At 35.0% G+C, this 26,178-nt stretch overlaps 2 protein-coding genes across 13 annotated transcripts in view; both read left to right on the top strand.

The window, feature by feature from the left end:
- Positions 1 to 4,928, top strand: part of LOC128986849 (multidrug resistance-associated protein 1) — a 51,894-nt gene extending 46,966 nt beyond the window's left edge. For all 12 annotated transcript variants that reach the window (XM_054407418.1, XM_054407408.1, XM_054407409.1 and 9 more), the window contains 6 exons: positions 387 to 485; positions 1,084 to 1,230; positions 1,555 to 1,713; positions 2,126 to 2,292; positions 3,049 to 3,243; positions 3,659 to 4,928. In XM_054407418.1, the coding sequence (XP_054263393.1) occupies positions 387 to 485; positions 1,084 to 1,230; positions 1,555 to 1,713; positions 2,126 to 2,292; positions 3,049 to 3,243; positions 3,659 to 3,770 (879 nt within the window). In that variant the 3' untranslated portion in view covers positions 3,771 to 4,928. The remainder of the gene's footprint in view (positions 1 to 386; positions 486 to 1,083; positions 1,231 to 1,554; positions 1,714 to 2,125; positions 2,293 to 3,048; positions 3,244 to 3,658) is intronic.
- Positions 4,929 to 14,990: 10,062 nt separating this feature from the next.
- Positions 14,991 to 26,178, top strand: part of LOC128987462 (protein phosphatase 1 regulatory subunit 14C) — a 57,185-nt gene continuing 45,997 nt past the window's right edge. The window contains exon 1 of the mRNA XM_054408317.1: positions 14,991 to 15,066. Within this exon, the coding sequence (XP_054264292.1) occupies positions 15,004 to 15,066 (63 nt within the window). The 5' untranslated portion in view covers positions 14,991 to 15,003. The remainder of the gene's footprint in view (positions 15,067 to 26,178) is intronic.

The following is a 26,178-nucleotide window of genomic DNA, read 5'->3' as shown; positions in this document are numbered from 1 at the left end:
AATCTTTTTGTTTTGTTCATAAACATGCAATCATTCAGTCTATTTAAACACAAATATGTAAACATAGTAACTTGTTGTCAAGTTTGAGTAAAATGGAATCAGTTGTGAATTGACTATTTAGAAGAAGGGGAACAAATGTATAATTTTTTAACAGTGGTCTGTTGTATGTTATTGCTTTTTTTACGCGGTATTTTAGCTAACAACTTGTGAAACGATTTAATTTTGATTCAACCAAAATGACACAGGTACAGTACATAATATTCGGTAATTCCACTAAATTTTAGTCCCAAAAACCCACATTTACCGTGGTCTATTCGTTTCAAATTTTTGTTGATGAAGTAACCAGCTGAAGACTGTTATTTGAGATGAACGTTTGTTTTGCTCAGATCACTCAAACTCTGAACTGGTTAGTGAGGATGACCTCGGACGTAGAAACCAACATTGTGGCTGTGGAGAGAATCAAAGAGTACGGAGAAACACCTCAGGTAAATATTTCTCTTATGGTTTGGCTGTTCTTGGAAAATTTCCTTTGATTATGTATATTATGTATTTTGATTATGTATTCTTTTTGGAATAACTGAAGATTGCCTTTTTATTCATAAATTAATTAATTAACCTCTTTGGCTGGAGTACCGAGAGATTACTTCTATTTATAATTTGTACCAAATAAGTTGGTATTTTTGGAATGTTACATGTGGATACTAATTCTCTTGGTTTTTAGGTAAATTTGAAATTGTGCAATTTACTTTGGTTATAGTACCAGAGGACAAGCAGAAGTTTGCCACAAGATTGTTCTTTTTAGTCTGATATTTTTTAAGCAATTTAAATTATCTATGGTTAAAGAGAAGACATAGATTGTTACTGGACATAAATTTGTATTGCACAGTGTACACCTAAGATTTATATCCAGCTGATCCCCAATGATCAACCATAACGCTAGTTTCTTCTATGCTCAGCGTAAGCAGTTAACTTTATTGTTATATAGACAAAGGAGACAGAGAAGAGAAATATTATTTTCGCCTAGGTGGGATTTCAATCACACAGCACCTGTCACTCCATGTATTCTGATGTTTGATCCCACAGGAAGCAGCCTGGGAAGTGAGTCCCGGACCTCCCTCCAGCTGGCCGGACAAGGGAGAGGTAGAGTTCCAGAACTACCAGGTCCGTTACAGGGAAGGTCTGGAGTTGGTACTGAAAGGCATCTCGTTCAGGGTCAATGGTGGCGAGAAGGTAAGCTGTCTAAAGAATGGTTTGTTGTGTACAGTGTTTGTTTGTTCTAATTGCTTCAAGTTTAAAGTTAGGCCTGATAATGTTTTTGATGTGTACGTTTTTGTCACAACGTTTTACCAATTTGTCCGCTGGCTTCTCTTTTTCAATCACACAACAGTGGTTTAGCAAATTTATATGTATGGTTTTAAGGATTTTTATTAACATGTTTAAAAAATGTATCTTGTGTCATAGTGAACTCTTTCCCCATTCACGAAAGTCTGCTATCTTAATGCAAATTATTTGACTGTAAGGTGATCTGTACTCATCTTATTTCTCTGTGTATAGGTCGGCATTGTTGGTCGCACAGGAGCAGGCAAGTCTTCCCTCACTCTGTGCCTGTTCCGCATTCTAGAGGCGGCCGGAGGAAAGATCATCATAGACAATCAAGATATTTCCAAGCTGGGCCTTCACGATCTCAGATCCCGTCTTACTATCATACCCCAGGTATGCAAGCTCTGAGTTGCCTTGTTCAGTGGTAGGCGAAAGGAATACTTTGTTTATACTTTGAAACATAATTATTTAGAAACATAGTTATGTGCTCAAAGTTTTAACTACGAAGTAAACACATTACATCCTTGTTAGAAGTTTCTATGCTGGTTGGATTCTTGGTGAATTGCTTATTTGAGCTGACGTTTTGCTACTTTCTACTTTCTACTACCCACTTACTTACTGTATAAGTGTGTACCAAGAACTTGGTTTATATGAATTTGGAAATTTGTGTTCACAAGATGAGCATAATCTACATAAAATTAGCCATAATTAGGTTAATGAATTAACCCTGGAGGTTAAAGGGTTGAGCGTTTCCAAGTTATTGTTGTGGAATAAAGAACTTTGACAGTTTTATCTTTTCCCCCAGGACCCTGTGCTGTTCTCGGGAACTCTCCGGATGAACCTGGACCCCTTCAACAAGGAGAAGGATGAGGCTGTTTGGCGTGCCCTGGAGTTGGCTCATCTCAACAGTTTTGTACGAGGTCTGACATCGGGACTGCAGCACCAGGTGTCAGAGGGTGGGGATAACCTCAGGTAATCTTCAGTAGAAACTGTGTACTAAATTTCGCTCAACGATCTAGGTATCTAGGACTCGGGAAGTTTTTGGAGGGAAAAGTGTTAGTAAGGGTTAGTTAATAATTTGTTCCATTTCTCTGAGAATAATCCTAAAAACTTTCTTACTTAACAGTAAAGGAATATAGTAATACAATATGTAGGTCTCTAAAAGTGCTTGACAAACAGGTTGTTTTGGTAGGTTGTTTATATGTCTCTGGACAAAGGCGTACGAGTGTAACCAACTGTCAACCACAGGAACCATTTAATGTTCAAACCAACTGAATCCGAATGAGGGTGAGCCAACTGTATTTAAGTTTTTAACGGATTTCTGTGCCAGCAGATTATAATTAGTATACTTGAATATTGCCAGACTTTGGTATACTGAAGTAGACATCCTAATTATATTGAGCAGCTGTTGCCAATTAAAAAAAAAATCTTAAGCTGCAGCCAATTAAAAAAATTCTTAGTTGAATGACACATAGAGTGTGTACTAAATTCTATGATTCTTTTTAACCTTTAGTTTTAAAAGTGTAAATGTGTTACAAGATGCTTTTTTTATAAGATCAAGATTTCTCCTCAGTTTTGCTTAGGGTATTTGATATAAATGAGTAATTTACATCGGTTTGGTGGACCAATTCAATGAATTTCATTTTTATCCTAAAACTAACTATTATCTACAACATGGGAGTGGCATAACTGGTTCCATCCAAAATCAAAGCTGTGTGTTTGTGTCAGTGTGGGGCAACGTCAGCTGGTTTGTCTGGGGAGAGCTTTGCTGCGGAAGACTCGTGTGTTGGTGCTGGACGAAGCAACCGCAGCTGTTGACCTTGAGACGGACGACCTGATACAGCGAACTATCCGCACGCAGTTCAAAGACTGCACGGTGCTCACTATAGCTCACAGGCTCAACACCATCATGGACTACGACAGGTAACTATGTCAGCGCACTAGACCCTCTCTTAACTTACCCTGGGCCAACCGCGGCTCAGATTTACCACCAGACTGTTGTTTAGAAATCTAGTGACTTACGTTCGTTATGGTAATAAAGTATGATCATGTCTGTGCAGATTTAATTTTACTATCAACCATAAGTACATAAAAAAAAATCACTGACATCTTCAATTTTAAATTTTGACACTATGATAATTTTACAACTTGGTCTTCAGGTCATACATAAACTTTTGACATTCCTCCTGTAAGAAGCCATTGTAAAATGTTTATTTTTGTGGCTTACTCAACAGATGAAGTAAAATAAAAATAAATTAAAAGTAACTTTCCTGGTTGGAAAGTACTATATTTTTACATTTAGTATTTGTTAATTCTAATGTTATTGTTCTTTTTACAGGGTATTGGTTCTAGACAAAGGACTCATCGTTGAATATGATTCACCGTCAAACCTATTAAAGAATAAATCATCAGTGTTTTATGGAATGGCAAAAGATGCAAATCTTGTTTGATGTTTCCTTTCAGAAGTAGAAAAATTGTTACATTATGTAGTGGTATCTTTTGAACCACTAACTCTCTATTCTACTCCTATGGAGGATATACCGGCCAGATTTTTATTATTTGTAGATTATTTTATTTTAGTTCCTACATTTTCTTTGTTGAAATCCATGTCGCCCGATTTAAACATTTGTAGCTATTTTTCATGGTTAGTTAACATCACACTACACCTAAATGTGTGTTTAGGTAAACATGTTATGATTTTAATATATTTTATTTTTTAGTTATCAATTTTAAATTGATTTGTTTGTGTTTTATATACACATTAAGTAGAATTGTTGAAACTTAAAAAGTTCCATGACAGTCCAAAGTCTCCACAGTTTATAGCAGTTTTGTTGTGTAACTTTGGCAATCACTTGTTTTAGTTTTATATTGTGTGTCAAAACCATACATGGTATGAACAATTTTTATCTGTATGTATTATAAAATATTGCTATGCCACTGCCAGCCCAAGTTTACCAGTGTTATCAAGTGTCATAAAACTTGCCAAATGTTTAAAAAATCAAATTGTTTTAATTGAAATACTTATTACAAACTAGTGTATTGAAATCAAAATCAAGTCGCTCAAGTACTTACTTTTAGAGTGCATTGTACTTATTGTTTTCTGTTTTACTTTTTATCCTTGAGCATTTCTAATCGGGCAAGTATTGTTACATAAATCAAAAAAATCTAAAACTCATCTTGATTCAAGTTGTACCTAGCCAATTTCTGTTGCGACCTTATTTTCTATTTTCATTGGTGCTTATTGGTATTATTTTGGTGCTCCACTAATAGAAAGTGTAAGAGATATTGCTATAAGAGGAAAGGTAGAAGAAATAGTGTGAATCAAAGTGATTTCTTTGATGCTTTAAACTTTAATGAAAGCTTTATTTTATCTTTAAGTGTCATGTTTATTTTATTTTATGTTAAATTTCCTACAATCTTTTACCACTCTGTTACATGTTGTAACTCGATTGGTCCCATAATGCAACATTCTCTCATTGGTGATTGAAAGTGCCTCAAGATTAATTTCTGGATTTACCATTGTGTACTTATGAGGTACTTCAATAAATCATTTTCTAAATGTGTAGAGGTAGGATTTTATATAAATAAATGTTATTCAACAACTGTTACTGTGTGTTTTTAGTTTCCCCTATTAGTCTTACACGAAGAGGCCCATGTGAAAACTGTGCATTTTAACAGGATGAAAAATTGTTTCCAAGGCAAAACTAATAATGGATTACTTTTTTGGATTTCACCTTATTATGTTTGTTTAATAAAGTTATTAATTGAATAAAACTACTGATATATAATAATTTAAATATGGTAATTGTAGATCTATATCATAAGAGTCATTTTCTTACTTCGGTGCTCACCTTCAAATATGGAGGTCTCTTTCGATTCCAAGCTAGATCTTAAATATACCCAGAGGCCATTGGTCATTTGGCTATAAATTAATTATCTAACAAAAAGTTGGCATTAAACAGTAACAACACCATATTTGGGCTGTTCCCTTTACAAATAAAATTTAAAAATGGTACTGGTGTAGATACTGTCAATTAGAATGGAGGAATGGTTCCTAACTAGGTAGAGAGTCACACCACTACTAATGGTATAAAAGTAATCTAATGACCATAAATTGTTGATTTACTGTACAAAATCACACAAGTGATGATGGTCAGGGCAGGGTTCCTGTCAAATTTGTATCCTGCTCACTACTCTAATCAAAATGATTTTTAACAATGTGTATAGTAGTTTATTGTTGAACAACAAAGCTGGATGTTCAGAATGTGGAGCATATGTCAACAACATTTTAGTTATAACTAGCAGTAGATTCTAATAGCTTATGCTATTTAATTTAGCACTCTATAAAAAAAATTTCAAATCTTGTTGGACATCATTACTAAAATAAACTCTTTACTCTAGCTCTCTCATTACCTGTGTATCGGGCCAGCATTCATGAAAATTAACCAGTTCACCGGTGAGAAACTTCTGTTAAGACATATTAATATTGTTGCAGCTTGTTTTAAAATTGCGTAAAAAATATGCCTATTTGCCCTAATAAATATTAAAATTCTATGTTTGAAGGGCTCAGCTTGGTGATTACCAACTTAAAAACTAATTTTGTGGCCCTTAAAGATAAACACACCACATCAGTGTCAGTTTGTATCTATATGTTTATTAAGTAATCCGTGGTATTAAAAATACTCTCCATTGTTTTGCATATTAATGAACCAAACTACCAAACCAACATGTACACATGTATAGTAGGAGTAAGTTTGAGGAATGGCGAGCCTCCTCATATTCATTCTTCGACAGGAAGCGACAATGCTCCCAATCACTATATCCGCTAGATGTCCTCCCTTAAGTCTAATTATACCAACTCAGCATAAACATTTTTACAGCTGCATCTAATCTAAAATATGTGTACTAGATTTATAGTTTGTAGGGTTGACATGCCCTATTTTCTCATGTCCTATCTTCACATTCTAGAAAGCCCAAATCAGTTTTAATCATAATTTCAGGCTGCCTAAAAGTTTGTGGCATTATCTTGTGGCTAAAACCTATTGGTGATTGGCAAGAGTTGAAACAGGAACCAAAGCCACATGCATACAATATTGAGAAAAAAATCTAGGTACAAAATATACGTTCAAGAAAAAAATCCTGGACTAGCCATTTTACTACTTTTCTTGTGTATTCAATGGTATTTTAACACTTTCAATGGGTTTCTACTCTTGCTACTTTATTGCCTATGTTATTATTTTTGTTGTATTCCAGAAAATTCGCTTTTGTCCCACAATTAAATCTTGCACTGGGCTTAACTCCTATCTTTTCATCAGTTAATTTAAACAAATAAACAATTTGATTTCAAACCTACTACTACAGTATTTATAGGACTATTAAACAAAATTAAGTAAGCTGCATTATATAAATCAGCGTCAATATTACTAGATGTTACTTATGTTGTTTACCATGACTATGAAAAGCAAGGGGCCTGTAACAAACCCCTGTGGCGCACCCCAACTTAACCTGGGCACAATCTGAATTCTGAGTCATCACCAATGTAGGACCTGGTTACCTATGGATGATATTGGATTTGCATCCAACACCAAAGTCTCCAAAATTAAGGCGGAAAATAAAAACATTTGAAAAATAAATAATCAAATAAGGTTTATTGGCGGAGAAAATGACAATGGCTAAAAACTTACTACTTACTACTGTTGTTACAAGTACTAATAGGATAAACTAATTAAAAAACCAAATCTGATGAAATTTCTAATAACACAAAGTAATCAGTACAAAATTTACAGTTGAATTTTAAATACTGTAATTAAACCTAAAATACAGAAAACATTTTTAGTATAACAATTGACCAAAATTTTAACTGGAAAGCATATGTAAAAATACTTGGCCTTGGCAATAAACTGAACTCAGCATATTTCCAAATGCTTCAGTTGAGAGATAGAACAGATTTGAAAACTAGATTAATGGTCTTGCCTATTTTATTCCATATGTAATGAAATGTGAAAACTGAGCTATGGTGTTTGTTCATTGGCTGATAGTAGGGGTCTCAATCCCGGGATCCCGAATCCCGGACGAATTTTTGATACATAGAAAACCCGGGATTGGTGACTTTTATTCCCGGGATTAACGGGATTGCAAAACCTATGTTTATACTTATTTTTTGTGAATTTGAGGACTTTTACTTACGGGAAATAAATACAAATATGTCCAATAACACATGAAACACGTATACTCTTTATTTTTAGGACGATAAATATATATATATGAAATGGTATAAGTAATGATCTATTTTGATTGGAAAATTTAATTATCATTAAACTCAATAGGCGAACGAATGTAAATAATATGTTTCAGTATTTAGAGGATTTGGATTTACTTTCTGTAAATGAGTTATTACAATAGTTATAACTTAATAACAGTAGGCCTATTAGTTATTTAGAATTTAACTTTTGACATTAAACGTAAACAAAAACGCCATTCGTGTAGCAAACATAACATTGCAATTGGAAATTAAAGTATTATTTTCATTGAAGCCATAAAATATAACTATAAACACACCATTATAATATCATTATTAAGATTGCTTATTTTTGCGTCCATAACTTTATTTTCGTATTTGGTTATTATTTTGGTGATTTAATTTCTTACAATCCTAAATTACGTTTTTCATACCCACGCTACAACATAAGCAGATGGTTTATTGTTTTACTGTATCTTATATTGTTTTATTGCTGTCAGTCAAAATAACATTTTTACGCTGCTACTCGTGATTCTTCCCATTTTAGCGAATTTCCCATATAGGGAATATTAGCGAATTTCTCATATAGGGAATATTAGCGAATTTCCCATATAGGGAATAATATAAGCTATTAAAGTAGTACTCATGGTTAAGACCTGGACCCGGGACCGATTTACTTTTTCGTTCTGAGGTCCCTAGAGACCAAAAACACCATCCATTCAAATTCATATATATATATATTTATATATGTGTCCGTTAGCGCGATAATTAGAGCGAAAATCATCTGATTTTGATGAAATTTGGTAAAAACGTGTAAACCTATGTTTATTTGAACGAGTTCGCGAACCAGCATGATCGGACTATGGGAACAGGGGTCTATGGGGGGTTTTATGGGGTAAAAATTGATTTTTCCCAATTTTGACCCTAAAAACTTAAAATTTAGCAATTTCTTTCCAAACCATTTTGTAGAGCTTAAAAAAACAAATAGGCCTAATTTAATATTTTGAAGCGTTATTATGCGCCTAATGCTTACAGAAAAAATTCAAAAAAACTGTTAAATTTAAAATTCTTATGGAGAATAAATAAACTGTTGTAGTTTGCTTGTTTGTGAACATATTTTGATCAAATTTGGAAAATGCATTCATTTCATTTTACAAAAAAACACCTTTTTACCCTTCCTGTTACAGCAAACCTAAGTACTCGCTAAATTAAATGCTAATTAAATAGGGAATAAATGTGATATTTTTAAGGGACATTTTAGTGTAAATCCAATCAGGCAAATGGAAATTCGCTTAGTCTGCAGGTTTGCTGCGGCGGGGGTATTATCATGGCTATCTTTAATCTATCTATTAGCGTGACGTATAGGCTATGTGCGAGTCCGGTTGCAAGTGATTTTTTAAAATGCATTTATTATATTCTAGAGTGACATACAAACATTTAAACACTGTAAATAAGAAATACGGGCGATGAAAGTTCCATATGTGGTAATATTTATTTACTTAGAAAACGGAATTATTACACAGTGTAACACTGGTAAGGCCAGTTTAAAACATTAAAGTACTCAACTAGGGGACTTCTCGCTCATTTAAAATGGCTAAAAGTTAAAAATCATAATATTATATGATCCCGGGATTGGCTGAGAAAAATCCCGAAATCCGGGATTGGATTGAAGGCCCAGGATTGTGACCCCTACTGATAAGAGAAAAATATTCAAGTAAAAAATTGTTCACATTATGACACTTTTGCGAGTACTATAATCTCATGTAAGACAATCAACAGTTAGGATTATTAACCCTTCCCTCTCTCTATATAATATTCATGCTTGCTGTTGATTCAGAACAATTTTGATCTTCTTTGTGGGCAGCAGGGGCGGCTCAAGGAATTATTTTTTGGGTAGGCCTGACAAGGATCAAGATTCAAGAGTTTGATCAGGGAACGAGAGGTTTGAAGGGCTTTTCCCACAAAAAGGGGGGAATTTTAACACCTAAATTGCAAGATAATCAGACTGAATGCTTTCCCTTTATTTAAATAGAATTAAATGTCTTTATTAATTTATAATTTTGAAATATCCCCCAAACTTTTGGGTAGGCCTGGGCCTACCTGGCCTGCCCCCTGGAGCCGCCCCTGGGGAAGATTTGCGTACAACACAAGGAACAAAGAACAATTTCAATACCGAATCCATCTAAACAATCTATAAAAAATGTCCCAGTTACATACGGGAAGTATGAAGTTTTTTCATAATAAACCTTTTAACAGAAGCCACATTCGTTAAAAAAGTTTTAAGAATAAGCCAAAAATGAATCTTGTAAACCAAGTATTTTACTCTGTGACTGTTAACAAATTAGCCTAAGTAGTAAATCTTTTACAGTATGTCATTTTCACTTATCTAAAAACTAAGTAGTCTTAAGTTGAGACAAAAATTTTCTGTAATTGCATTTTAAGGTTAAGATTGAATTGACAATGTCACCCTTTAATAGCTTTGCTATGTACCCTACTTAGGTATACCTATGATTTGCTATACCTACATTATGTGAAAATAGTGTTTTTTTTTGTTTTTTTTTACAAAATAACTGTACTACTTTATACGCTACTACTATTTTCCTTGAACCAGATTAGGTCATAATTTTTCAAGAAACTACCATGATCGATTAATCATCTTTTGAAAAGTACTCAGTAACGAGTTGTTGCCAAGAATTCGTGCTCCTTTTTTTGGTTAAGCATCCTTTGTCTAGAGACGAATAAACTTACGTATATGAGCATAGAGAGCATCATCACCTCCGTGGAACATTATTTTCTGAACCTTACCCTCCACTTCCCAGCCACATTTTCTTAAGTATTCTCTCAAATGCCCAGCAGTGACGATTGAGTTTGGGATGTTTTTAAAGATTTTTGTTCGTTTTTCAATCTCTTCATAGGTGCAGCCTTCCTCCCTGGCAATCAGTTCCAACCGACTTTTGATGCTTCTCTTCTGAACACGTCCCAGCCTGTACCAGTTGGCTTCTTTCAGTGAAGTCACTGTTAGACAATGACTAGTTTCTTCTGATACGGGCACAGGTGGAATCAGTGCCTTCAAACGCAGTATTTTATCTTCAAGTTGTGTTTTCTCAGTTTGGAGCTCATGTATCAATTCTTGGGAAGTCAACACCTTTTCTTCAATCTTTCTGTAGTCATCTTGTGACTGCTCTACCAGTACCATCTCTTCCAAACTATGGATCACCTTTTCAAGTTCTTTTTCAAGATCTTTTTCCTTTTTTTCAAGCTCTTCTATCTTAAATTTAGCAACTCTTCAATTAAGTCGTCGATTTGAATATGCTCAGGTGAATCTTCCACTTCCACTTCGCGTTTAATGGGACGGTTTAGGTTACTACCCTCCAGTTTAACATACCCTACCTGTTAAAGATCTCACTTACTAGAATTAGGGTTTCACTATCACTCAGTGTAGAATCCGAAGTGAAATCCATTCTGTATTTTAGTGTTGTTTCATCAAACTTGAGTCCCCTCCGCTTTAAATAATCATTTAACGAGCAATCTTGATTCGGATCAAAGTCAGGAAGTTTTTTTTAGCAAAGCCTTTATCATTGATATATTATCAGCCATATTGTGCAAGAGTCAGATTTTCTTTCTTAGTTCTGTACTGGTATTAAAATTGCACTATACTTACAAAATAGCTATCCACTGAGAACAACACACACTGAATCACTTAAAGCAAAGCAATCAACAGTATATTTGTTTAATTCACTGAAAACTTTGCAATAACGACTGATGAGGATACTAGTAACCACACCAAACCAACTTAACTTGGCCTTGATCTACCGCCTTCACCTACTCAGTCAGTTCAGTGTCAGTGTCAGTGCACTCAGTGACGTTTGGGCGGGAAACGGATTGCACAACCATAGAGGAATTCAGATTGTAAAAAATTATTGTCATCACCAAAGATTTTCATGGATGCAAATTATTAAAATTCCCGATTTACCAGCAAAACTCTCTAAAATGCCCGGGTTAAAAGTTTTATCCTATGGTGGGCGTGTTGTATGTTAATTAATCATTGACTTTGATCAGTACAAGTAGACTTCTCGGCCTATATCAAATGTGTAGTTTTTTATACGTGTTTCAAGTTGGTAACGGTTGAGCGCTGGTGTCGACTAAATGTTTTTCTATTATTTTGGGATGGATATTATGATTATCGTTCTTTACTTTGGTAACGACACCATAATGATAAGCAATTGTTTATTAATAAGTTTTTATGTTTTTTTTAGATATCCATAAGTACCTAGTAAATATTAAGTGAAAAAAATCTGACTAATACAAAAACTGAAATACGGTACTCTACTCATTGTCTTCACGTAATCCATAAGGATAATGCCTCAACTGTACAAGAAGTCTAACTAAACTATGTTGCAGTTGCAATTATTTAAACAAATAGGATACGTCACAAAAATTCGTAGTACAGTAATAAAATTATATTTATTATCGTAGTAAAATTATAAATAATAGACGAAGTGATATGAAAAATTTCAAAAAAAAGATTGTTTTAAAAAATGCACATAAGCACTCTGAATACCCTTAAGGCGTGGGTTTAGGCTAGAAAATAAAGTTTCAAAGGCTAAATCATAGATAAAACACACTCCCTTAAAGTTTTTGGTTAGTCTATAGCTAAATTTAAAGGTTTGCACAACAAAAAACTGCCATTACCATTACTTTTACTCTAGAGCCTATATGCTACCGATATGATATTTGTGTCAAGATATTTTTTTTTAACCACCTCACAAGATGGAATTTTTTCGGATGCTTAACCATAGGATAAATACACTAAATCAATTTTACAACCAGGGTTTGTTAAATACACTAGGGTTAACTTTATTTTCTGTAAAGGCCTGAAAAAAATCCTCTATCAAAAGTGATAAGAGATGATCACGTGCTTGATCATATGTATTTGATGCCACTGGAGCGCTAGCTGTCAAGCTGGACGGTGATGCAACCTAGCGGAATCCCTTTGCACTACGCTTGTTGGCATGATTAATGAAACTCTTAGAAATAATTGGAAACATTCAACAATTCAAAAGTAACAGACTCAGTCTATTTAAAATCTCTTGCTGTTTCAAAGTGCGTTGAACGATTTTGATAGACATAATAAAATACTCTGAATTGCGAACTTTATGCAAAGAGGCAAAATATGCAGATTAAGAAACCACGGTGATTTTAAGGGTTAAGATTAATTTATCTGCAATTAGGAGAAATGCAGGAAAGCTTCTTAGCAAAGTTACAGTCGTCCTAAAACTGTTTCTACTCGTGTTACAGTGAGTTCGTTGGATTGAGAATCAGAATCGTTTATTTCCGTTAAACATATGCATGCAATGGGCAAAGTCACATTTGAAGTATAAAACTAAACAGATAAACAGGCCTAGATCTGAACACAGAATGGTAACATTGAATCGTTTAAAAACTTTTCCAAGAACTGGTTGACATTGTAAATAGGGTTTTCTTCTAACCATCTGACACACCTTTCTCAAATTCACTATTACTAACTTCTTTGGCGCTAAGAAGCAGTTTGTTGAACAACTTAATACTAAAAACATTGAAAAACTTGAGGGGTTTACTTAACCTACTACAGTATGTTGCCTTTAAACATATGATGACTGGATCTTGTATGTGAATTTGGTTTGACAAAGTGAATTTTAACGTATTGCGTTTGATCACCAAACTCCTACTACAACTTGCAACTGAAGAAATGGGGAACATCTACGCATTAAGACGTGGAATATATTTCCCGCCAATTAGATACGGTCAGCGCGCCAAAATGACGTCCTTGGCAACTATGGGAGTTAATTAGGAAAAGCGAGATTATCCCAGCCTTGCATAACAGTACAGGGAGAGTGCGAGCCTAGCACGCAAGTCATGTAGTGGGAACTGGGGTTTGTAACGTCCTTCCTTGAGATGTAACTATGTACCCTACTCAGCCCAGCCTCCTGCTGTACCATCGAGGATGGAAGTGGATATTTAAAACAGAGGATTCTCCTAGAAACCCTAATGTTTTGTGTGGTATTCCCAGTTTCAAGATAAAATAATTATTTTTGAGCGGAGCAAGTGAAGCTCTTTAGGCTACTAAACTCCTGCTTTTGTTTTACAAATGCTACTCTCCGCCCGGAATTTAGCACAGTCTTAGTAACAATAGAGAGATAAATCTCAAATGGGACAAATCGGACAGGGTTTTTTTATTGGTGAATTTAATCCTTTATAAATTGAATACGGGCATTATTGGTCGATTGGTCGCCATAGCAATTTTCTGTCGTAATATGCTTGCTTCGCTCAATATTGCAAGCAGACACCTACATTGCACACCTAGTTTATACTTTTTAATGGTTTACCAGGCTAGGTAATTGGTTTACTTTGTTTGACGCCATTAAGGTCATACCTCAAAAACCTGGAAACCATAACATAAGCCTATTATTTTCTATGCGAACTACACCAAGGTGTGCTGAGTTTTTTTTTTATTGGCTGAGTCGATTATTAATACTGTACGCACTTTTTGAATCTAGAAGACACAAAAATGCTCTTATCAAAATTACAAAGACGTTCGATGACATGTTGTGTGTTTATTATAAATCATAAATGCATCAAGTACATAATTACCGTTGAACTTATTGAAACAGATTTAACAGCTTCATAGTTATTTACTGCGATTGCAAAAGGTATAATAACATAATGACGTCAGCAATGAATACAAAACTTGTCAGTTAGTAATAAAACCAGAATGTGCCCCGCCTCCTTTAAAAATCCGTAAAAAGATTATAGCGTAGAAACACGAAAAACTTTTGTTCTTACTATGCGTCTCGTACACGTCTACTAGGCAGTGTTGTGGACGTACTTTACCTTCAAAATATATCTTGCATTTATGCTTCATAACGTTAGCTTGAAAGTTAAATAAGAGTTGTTTTGCGCTTGGGTATTCACTTACTGGCAGAATTTTTTTTTTTTTTTTATTGTACAAGTTTTATCGGGTTAAGTGAAGAAAATCCGATTGTGGGTCAAATATTTCCTCGTGAAATATAACGTTAGGGTTTCATCCGAGATAGGGAAAATAATGAGCTATAAGTATTTGTCTACTACACATGTGTAAAAAAATATTACAAGGTCCCTCACCTTCTCGGTCGTAGCCTCTATGATGGTGTTGAAGTGACAATTTTTGTTTGAGACGTAATAAATAAAAAAATAGTAGTGTCATAGACAAACCATAGTCTTTGATAGCAGCTGATATAAATGGGGCCTCTTCTCCAGTATCCAGTACCCCCACATCACGAACTATGTTTGTTTCCATAAACACCTGTGTATAGTTGTACCCCCCCTCCCTCAACCTGTAGCTCGTGCTATAGTTGTCCGTTGTCCTACTTCCCCGTCCTGCTGCAACAGCCAGTCTCCTCTCTTCTCAGTTGTGTGCCGCGATCACCATGACGACCACCAAGCTACGTAGACCTCCTCTCCCCAGCTATCTTGGACTGTACTCTTGCAAGGTATTTTACCGCCCTTGTGCGTTTTTACGCAATTAGCAGTTTTTACGCTTTTTAAGGGAACGGTTCAAATCCTAGTCTTGCCCAACGTCAGAGTTTTGTTAGATAGAATTAATTGCAGGACTGTAGCTTATATTTAGAAACCGCCCACTACGAAATGTATTTGGATTTGGCTTTTTTATTATTTTATTTCGTATTTAACTATACATCCGAAATAAATGTAGTGCGTCTGTTGCTTGGTGAAATAATAAACGAAGCTGGTAATATCTATGAACAAAAGTATGGTGTTGAAATTTGCAAATTTGATACCATTAATGTTTAAAAGTTCGTTTAGGCATGCATGCTGCAGTGGGTGCCTCGAATGATGCTAATCATTAAACTACTTTATAGATTCAACCCCGGAGCTGTGGTCAAATAAATGTTAACTTTTAAATCTTCCAAAGTTTGTGGTTTATCGACATGTTTTGAAAAGTAACTTCAGTGGATCACAAATAATACATACAATACTAGGCATACACATTCGCCAATTGTCAAATGTCTTTCTTAATAATGTATTACATCCTCCTGACATACAATCTGCAATGGTAATGCAGATTTATTTAAAAAGACATTAAATTAAACGGAGTACCATTACTTAAAACCTAAAGGGGATATGAATAAATGAAAGTAATTGAAACCTGTTTCAACTATTAATTTCTATATCAAACTCAAACTGTTATAGTATTTATATATTATTGCCATATACGATGTAGATCACTTGTACTATATAGATTTGTAATTAATTAGATTCTACAAATAGCTTCATAAAAAGTCCCTTTCACTTAGTGTACATAAAGTCAACTGTGTCAACTAGTTTGTCAAGGTTGTGTTACAGTGTTTCGAAATAACACCAATTCATTCGCATTATAAGTCAATGTTCCACTCGTACTGCTAATCATAGACCAAACCTCACTAAAATGAGTATAAGTTTTTACCACTCTTTGAGAGTTTTATATGCAGGTTGTTCATGTATTTACTTGGTGCTTCATGTTTAACACATTGATATTGCTGATTTTATTGAATAAGACAACTCTTCAATCATAAGGATATCCATAGTCATGTGGGTGTATGTAACTACTACAGATTAAATGGGAAATTACATATGATTCGTTGACCGATGTAGATGTGGGATGGAGTGTCAGATTCACTTAGTCAATGTAAGTTCAAACCCCTTTGATGACCCTTTGAGTGGACTTTCGATGGATTGCGAAGCTACTGGGCTTAAATGGATTCAGCTTATTTAAAATGATCTAGTTAGTATTTTAGCTTAGTTTTCCCACAAAAAAAATATTTTAGGATAAAAAGGACGCAAGCAAGCTATTGGCTACTTAAGTTTTTTTTTCACAACTTGAACTTGAATCTTATCTTTAGCAGTTGAAATACGTTCATTGGTATTTTTTACTAGAGTAAGGCTCCTTATAACATGGCATAATGAAGGTAAAGCCATCGATGTATATAACCGATGTTAGGTTAGGTTATATACATCGATGGGTAAAGCTACACCTTGCAACATAAAATACCATTACGGAGTGTCAACAACCCCACACCCGCATCACATTGTTGTATTGGTATAGATAACGCCAGTTTTTGCCGCCAAATTAGTTCCATTCGTTCCGACCAAATTGAGCAGTTTTGGGTCAGCTGTTGTGTCACCTGACGGGCGTGGATTCGCAATTGGATTGTTTTTAAAGTAACGGAAGCCTAACCCGGTTTGGGCTGACTTGTCGCCTATTACCTGTTACCGCCCGCACGCTCCACGCCAGAAACAGTTACGATGGGAACGGTACCGTTTATGTAACTTGTCAGTGACAGATGTAGTTATTGTAGAGATCAAGAAGTAGTTATCGTTTACCGCTGGTTGAACCGTTGAACGAAATGCCAGTTAGAAATAAAATGATTGCCAAGAAAATAATGTTTCATGGAGTGAAATCAAGGCAGACACTCAATAATGGTGGCTTCTGGATCGCTTAGAATCATTACCAGGCTATTTAGCACCTAGTTACTTTGTTTATTTAATTATTTATTTAAAAGAATCGCATTTTTTATACACAACGATTTTGCTAAAAACAATTCCCCCCTCCTTATTTGCACATTCCTTGTGATTAAGACATTTGTTTTTCCAAACCCATACTATAAATTTGATGAAGACGCTGGTGTTAGAAGTTTACAATTCATCACGTTCATCGCCCAAATGAAAATTAGTTGTAAATATGATAACTACTTTGTAAAGTTGATTGAGTTCAGGCATTTTGTCACTTGTTGCACCTAATGTCTGGTATTGGAAAACAATAACTTGATTGCAGTCATGTAATCGCAATGACAAAAATTGACGACTCACATTCGATAGTTATTTGGTTTCAAGATGTTGTTAGTGTGTTTGTATGTACCTCGTTAGGAAAATAAAACGAACTTTTTAGTTTTTATTGCGGTGAAAGTTCGCTAAATAATTAAGCCATTTTGAGAAGCTCTTTGTACCTTATTCGATTTTATGTGAACCGAACATACTGTTCAGGGCTTAGTGTTAATTAACAGTGTTGTTTATCACATCTAAAAATAACAAGAGCGTTGTGGAAAATGGGTTTTACACTCAAGTAATTTTCACAGATCGATGAAGAATGTCAATCCTGTACTTTCCCCTGAAGATTCACTCATTTCTAGTTCAACTCGGGATTTCTCTAGTTGAGATGGATTTGTGTTATTTCTATTTCGCGTTGTCGGATTTTCCCGTTTATTCTCGAATATGACTTCGGAATGGACGAGTTTTGGTGGAGGAATATACCAAATTAAATGCTAACTTTTGACAACTTCCGGGATTAACTATTATGGAAATAAGGTTATTTTGCTTTTTGAAATAATTAATGCACTCGTAAAATATATGACTGAAATCATGGTGTTAAAATGCCAATAATATTTCAAAGATCGATGGTTAATTTGGTGTTAAATGTAATTAAGTAACATATTTGGAACTTAAACTAAACAAATTAAACTTGCGTCTAACAGCCGAGGCTGTTGACTAAAGTTAAACAAAACAAAAATTCACACTCTACAAATAAAAAAAAAGTTTAACCAGACGCAAAAAGAGTAAAGCTATTACATACTCACTGCATTATTGCAATAAAAAAATTCTCTTGGTCAGATAAGTTAGTTAGGTTAATATTCAATACTCCCTCATTAGACACACGTCAACTGATTCATGCAATCATAAATTTTAGCTGCTCACAAAACTTTAGGATTTTTATTGGCAATCTAAAACAATATTTAACTGTCAGAGTAGACGAGTAGTTATAGTTCACGCCTTCAAATCTTAAGGTTTCTGGTTCAATCCCAGCTGGATTCATTCTAAATCTATGTACAATTTTTAATAGCACCCCAATTTTCAATTTTCAATTTTTTTATTTGTTGGGGGGGGGGTTGGCAATTTTTTTTGTAGCACCCTTAGCTTAGCCAGGGTTCGAACAACATGACAAAAAAATCAAAAAATCAATGTATTGTAAAACACAAAATCAATGTTTTCCGGCAGGGTTATAAATTATAATTTTTGTACAAAAATTGATCTAATACAGTTTCGTCGATCATTCGGTCTCTAGTTGTACCTCCGGGTGCCATTTTCGAGGCAATTACTCCCGAAAGGTCGGCCACGCACAGACAGTTCGACAGGACGCTTTTTGTCAGAGGTTTTGCTGATCAAAGAAAAACTTCCCGGTGAAATTCACCTCGCTTTCCTCCAATGGTGTATGGTAATGGGGCCATTTGGGCGCCCAATGGAACCGGGAAAGCCGGGATCGCGCCAACGGGATCGAATTTCGAAACGGCTCCGTTGCGTCGTCGAAGTGTGCTCTGGTGTAACAGGGATAATGATGTTGGTGTGTAACGAGTGTAGGATACACGAGACGACTTGAAACCGACACGCAGGTTGTAACTATGTCGTCAATTGTTAGGATGTACAGAGGAATAGAGGGTTATGTCAAACATTAAATTAAACATCAGAGGGAAACTGAAACTTTTCCTGTGTACCTGAGTAATAGAGTAATATAGTACTGTTAATCAGAATGCTACAGGTTAAATTCTGAGAAATGTCCGTAGTATTTTGGGTCGTGCATTAATTACGCCCAAGAGTTCCTTAATTGCGCTAAGCCCTCAAAGGGTCTCGAAAAATATTCCTTAGTTGTGCCCAAGTCCAAGCCAGGTAGGGGTGAGTAGCCGGCAGAAGGAATGTCACCCTAACCTATTGTAACCTAACCTAACCTAACCTAACCAAACCCAACCAAACCTAACCTACTCAATTATACAGCCAAAGAAGGCCGCTACTTGGTGCAGTTAATGGATGAATTGGGTGTACATCCATCGTGTAATACATAAAGGGGTAGGCCTATTGCATATTTAAGAATATATCCAATTGAATTTTACCACCCTAACTATCCGAGACCATAAACGCATCACTGAGTAAACATGAAGTAATTAAAACAGGGACGTATCCAAACAATCTCCAGCAAGATTTATATGAAAGTTGTACGGTTGTTGTATTTCATCTAAGATAATCCAAGATGTCCAAATCTCACGTCACTTTCTACCCAAGAGAGATCACCGTCACACTTGTGATCCGTCAACAATAACAATCGTATCGTGGAGTGTTGTTGTCAACTATATCAACCAACAATAACAATAGTATCGTGCTTGTTCCAAGCACGGCACTGAGCTGGCGTTGCGAGTTGTGATCCAGTGAATCCGTGCTTCTTCTTCTCACCCTCGTTGATACAAATTTATCATAAAACTAAATAAAACAATTTCTTAATGTAAGCAACCCATAAATAACATAGGATAAACATTTAACTGTAACAAATATGCACTGTAGGAATGCCTAACCAAAAATATATTTCATCGACAATTCTTATGATCATAAGCAAAATAATCCTGGACACGTAAAACAAAACATTATGTGATCAAAAGGTTAGGGTGGTGGATCACTTGCTGCAAGAAACCATCTACATCAATGCAATTTCATCTACATCAGAGTTTTGATTAGAGATCAGTATGACCAAAACTGTAAGGCTAGTTACTTAAAGGGGAAAAAGGTGCATATACTTACAGAAATATGATCTGCACCTATTATTGTCCTGCCAACATCTTATCCAAATCCCCCACCCCTCCCAAATAGACTACTCGAGTTGACATCCGGAGATTTAATGTATGTTAACTTTTCATTCATCTAAAATCAAATAATTGATTGATTGGTGAAATAATTCATCAAGAAATTGACCACTATTAAATATAGGTAGCTTCTTTCTTCAACTATAAAGAAGATCACCAACGACTCTTTTCCACCTAAACGAACTCATCAATCTAGACTATCAAACTATTGTTCTCGCAGCATCCCGTTACGAGTAGGACATCAGACATCAGACATGAGTAGACAAAGGGAAGGAAATGACATCGCAAAGTGATGGACGAGTCTTTGGTCCGACGACTCCACAGATGACTGTTATTAAACGTACAACCACCTCCATCTGCGCACACAAAGCATAACACACAGTACAAAGACAGCCGGTGTGGGGGTCAAAAGGTCGCGTACTTGACCCGGTTCCCGCCAGCCCGCGGTCATGTGTCCTCCATTGAACAGCTGATCGGATCAGCTGAGGCAGAGGCTGCGGGGTACAGCTTATCATACGTTCCCAGTTCCGTCAAGCTGTTGCGAGATCCGAAACAGTTACTTGAAAGCTGTGAGAACATGCTTCGTCAGAGATTCGTATTCTCGATTTTGAATTGTCGAGCTTTTCAACTTATTTTGCATTTACTTATGAAAAAAATCTTAACGAAACTAAGCAAGCAAAATGTTTGATATGAGGTGCTATTCACTAAGAATCTACCCATCCTGCCAGAATAAATAAATACCCCCGCCGCAGCAAACCTGCCGACTAAGCGAATTTCCATTTGTCTGAATTGATTTGCAGTTAAATATATTTTAATAACATTAGGTTTAACGAGTACCTAGGTTTGCTGCTACAAGGAAACTAATAAAGTGTGTTTTTGAGTAAAATATTGATAGCTTAGTACAAAATAAATAAATTTGCCAAGTTTGATCAAAATATATTCATAAACAAGCAAACTACAACATTTGACAATATTCTCCATAAGAATAACATGGGAATTTTAAATTTACAATTTTTTTAATTTTCTCCGTTATTAATAATCAAACAAAAATACTTTTATATACTAAATTATTTGTTTTTTTAAGCTCTTTAAAAAGGTCTAAAGAGAAATTGGGAAATTTTGTGTTTTGAGGGTCAAAAGTGAGAAAAACCAATTTTTACCCCATAAAACCCCCCGTAAAGCCCCGTTCCCATGGTCCGATCGTGCTGGTTCGCGAACTCATTCAAGTTTATCCCGCTTTACACCTTTAAACCAAATTTCATCAAAATCGGACAAAAATTACTCAAGTTATCGCGTTCACGGACGTATACAGGGTGATTGATATAAGTGTGCCAGCCGTTTTATTCGGAAACTTTAAGAGATATCAAAAAAAGTTAAATGGTAAGAGCCTTGGATTTTTTATTTTTAAAATTGTAGTCAAGTCAAAAAAATTATTTTAGCCGCCATTTTTCCAATATGGCCGCCAACTTTGATTTTTCTTATGGAACACTCTATATTTTATGATGTACTAGCAGAGTACCCGAACTTCGTACGGGGTCGGCATATAAGTATAAAACGCTTATTGCAGTTATACTCGAGCTTTGCATTTGCATTTTCAATGGGGGAGGACACCGTTAAATAAAATTTGCTTATTAAAATTTACGTTATGCCATAGTATTACATATCTACCATAGTCATAATGTTCTACCACTTCAACCTAAACAATAGAGAAGAATAAATTATTAAAAGTTTGCAAAATATCACAAATTATTCATGAAATTAAAAACATAAACATAACTGTAAACAATCCTACTTTGACAGTTCTCATTGCATATCACAGTTTTTGTTGCTGCTTGCTGTAGTTATGGTAAATGCAAAACAAATAATAGTGCTGCACCCTATTGGTAAATCTTATAACTTTTTAATGCTTTTCATATCATAGAACCAACTTTTTTAGTTGAAACAGCTGACAAAATTCTTTAATTCCCTTTAAATATGAATACTCATAAGGTTAACATGGGAAACTGCAGAGCCACTGGGGCGGAGCCCGAAAGGATTTTTCAGGGAAAAATATGCCTATATGTTAATCGGGCATGTGAGCTATCATCATGCAAAATTTCAGCCCAATCCGTCCAGTCGTTAATGCGTGATTGAACTTCAAACAAACAAACAAACAAACAAACAAACAAACACACAAACTTTCACATTTATAATATTAGTAAGATTCCGGTAGAAAATGTAATTTTAAGACGATTTTATTCTTGTGATTTTTTTCATAAACCTAACCGTTTCAAAGATAATAATGGTTTAAGTTTGGACATTTCTGCATGAGAAAGAGTTTCGATAAAGGCCTAAGCAAGCATGCCAGCTGTTTTATTCGAAAACCATTCAAAATTTCACAACTTAAACCATTATTATCTTTGAAACGGTTAGGTTTATGAAAAAAATCACAAGAATAAAATCGTCTTAAAATTACATTTTCTACTAGAATACATCATAAAATACAGGGTGTTCCATAAGAAAAATCCAAGTTGGCGGCCATATTGGAAAAATGGTGGCTAAAATAATTTTTTTGACTTTACTACAATTTTTTAAATAAAAAGTCCAAGGCACTTACCATTTAACTTTTTTTGATATCTCTTATGGTTTTCGAATAAAACGGCTGGCACACTTATATCAATCACCCTGTATATATATATATATATATACATATATAAAAATTTGAACGAATAGTGTTTTTGGCCTCTGGGGACATCAAAATGAAAAAGTAAATCGGTCCCGGGTCTAGGTCTTACCGTGCCACCTACGGTAATAGCTACTTCCCTATAGGGAAATTCGCTAAAAGGGTTGTGCTTGATCACTTTCGTGGCTCCACACTCATAGAATTCAAATCGCAACAACTGCAATAAATGTGACTAAATTTATTTAAGCTTTAAATTTACCAAAATTGTTAATCGTTTTGTTTACAATACGTGTACTCAAAAAACGATGTTGCATATTAGACCTATGTTAACTTTAGGTCAATTCAAAGCTTTTTGAATTATTACAGCTATTATGTCTAAACCGCGAGACAAATTATATATACAATTTTTAGATGATTATTTCTTGAGACATTTTCCTTTATTATGTATTTTTTAACCTGTTCTACAAAATGATTCGTATTAGACCACTGTGGTTAACATTGAGTAAATCCAAAGTATCGGTGAAGAGGATCACTCTCTGGAAGCAGTGGACTACAGTAATGGCTTATTAATATGGAAACAGTAGCTTTCATTTCTCATAGCGTCGTGATAGGAAAATCGGTGGAAAATTGGGGGAAAGCGTGTCTGGGGAACTGGACTGAGGCAAACGGATCGGAACACAAGGTCGCAGCGGATAGCGTAGAGGATTACTGTTGAATTGTGCTAACTTTGAGGTGGATATCTGATACAATATTTTCACCAATGTTACTGATAAACAATAACGACTCACCCCTTGCTTTGTTGGATACATCCCACACACAAGCCCAATGTGTTCAAGTCTAAGTGGACGGAAAACGGAAGGTCAAAACAGGCCGTCAATCTTTTTAAACCCCTACCCATTCTTATTATGCCTATTCCCATTCTTTACCTTATATTGAATTTCGAATTTTACCGGATGAAGAATGTATTAAACGACCTCAAAAGAAAGATCACACGGGTTCAAGTTTTGGCTTTTAGAGGCCGTGCTAAAGGGTCACGTCTGCCAATCTACCAGTCTAATTTGCGTGTTGACTGAACCAGTCGAAATAACAAATAAATTGCTACTCCAACACTGAATGTTAATTAAATGAGTTAGAGCTTTGTTCTTTAAAATCTTCACTGCTTAAATAACTGACAGTAGTTTCTTACAAACTACAACCTGAGTGTTTTATTTTCTCCGAACTTGTTTAAATTAGGTAATACACTACAACAATAATAACAAAACTGTGTGACAAGTTGAACTTAATATACTAAACCATAGATAAATCATACTCCCTTAGATAAACACTGAGGTCTTTAAAATGGTATACTACCAATTTATGGTCCATTTCCGTTGTCTATCACTAAAATATATTAAAATTAATCAGCGTAAGATTACCCAGGTATACATTCTTGGTAACAATTATGTTGCAAATAATAATGTTGCCAAATAGTCACAACAATCGACACAGCTGTTTAAGTAAAATACAATTTGAACTGCCGAATGCAAAAGCACCAATATAAAATGTTTGATTTTCCTCATAACAGATTTACAGACCCCTAAATCCCCACAGTTATTTTGTGAACCATCTGTAGATGACCGTATACAGTACCTAGAGTAAATGCTGTAAAGTCAAGTTAAATTAAATAAACGATAGTTATAAGTTGTCAAATTCTATAATAATTCTAAACTTGTTTGATTGTAGGATGAGGGGGAGGGGGGTTCAGGTACGTGTAAGATGTTAGGTAGAGTCCAGCTGTGTTTTACAACATGACCCGCCATGGATGTGTAGTAAAACGCGTGTCTTTATAGTTAAACATAAAACTGTACTTTGGTAGCCTCAAAACGTGTTACCTCACTGAGGTCGGTATTGGAGTCATGTAGGACGAGTATACGGTAACATTTGTAACTGTTGTATTGCTGTGTCCAAGCGAAGTAGGCTATGTGTGACTATTACACTTGATGTCATTATGCAAGTGTGATTGACTTTGGTACTGAAAACACATGCATGTATTATAAATCAGGGATGTTTTCATTAAACAAGCAAATGCTTAGTAAGCCTAAAATGTAGTCTACATTAACAATATGAACGTCTATTGTCTTCAGCTAATTCAAAAACTATTACAGTACAAATCAATAAGTTAGTACTTTATATTTAAAGAATGGTACAACCTCATACCATAGATAAAACATGCTCATACTGATCTTATTATCTTATTATAACCTCTTATTATAACCTCCAACAGATATTGGTTTCTCAAAACATGTGATTCTTGCACTTTTCTTACTCCTAAAATGCGCATATTGAAATCAAACAGAGTGTTGTACATTTCATCACGAGACTTGTTAAAGGTGTGACGATCTAGGCCGAGGCCAACACTGGAGCACATTAGCTCTTGATAAACAGTATACTGGAGTACTGTCGTTGACTTGGATACTGATGTACACATCCCATCCATATTGACCAGCTGAAGGCTATTTTTATTAAAAATAATAGTTTAATGCGCTTCACACAAAGTAGGCTACAGGCTGACTCGGAATTCTCCCGTGGTTTTTGTTTTTGTCAGTAAGATAGTTAGTTGATGTGTCATAAAATATGGTAGAAGTATTTGACATATCAGTTTGACGCTATCAACAAAGTATCAAGTAAGTCATTTACATCAGCGCAATCTGTCGGTGTCACAATTGAACTACGTTCATTTATAAAACTGGTGACAACTTTAACAAGGATTTGGAATGTTTAGTTCGATTAGTTGGGGTTTGCTCTAAGAGAACATGGATGAATCTTTCCCAGAAAGTTCTACTTTTGAAGATTTATGTTTTGTTTTACACACTATGATAGTTGATGGGTCTTGAAACAGACCATACATCGTTTAAAATAGAAAAATATCTTTTAACGATAACACCCTTATACGATAGATCATAGGTTACTTATACCGTATGTTTTATCTATGCTTATACACTGTCAGTGACTCAAATAAAACTCTTTACATTCATACATTTACACAGGGTGGAAAAAAGTCCCATGCATTTACATTTTTAACATACCAATGGAGTGTTGGTATTCTGTACCAAACTTGAAGCAAAGTTACTGACTATAAACCCTGTTTTAGAACATTATTCAGTTATGTGATACCTCCTCCGGGGTGCGCTAAGATTTTCTTCTGATTCCTAGCGAGCCGTACCCTGGAGGAGGTAGCGCATCACTGAATAATGTTCTAAAATGGTGTTTATAGTCAGTAACTTTGC

Source organism: Macrosteles quadrilineatus, unplaced genomic scaffold, assembly GCF_028750875.1.
Source record: "Macrosteles quadrilineatus isolate MER2022 unplaced genomic scaffold, UCM_ALF_1.0 Scaffold_2__2_contigs__length_208266976, whole genome shotgun sequence".
NCBI lineage: Eukaryota > Metazoa > Arthropoda > Insecta > Hemiptera > Cicadellidae > Macrosteles > Macrosteles quadrilineatus.
This window is presented reverse-complemented; position numbering and strand designations above follow the sequence as displayed.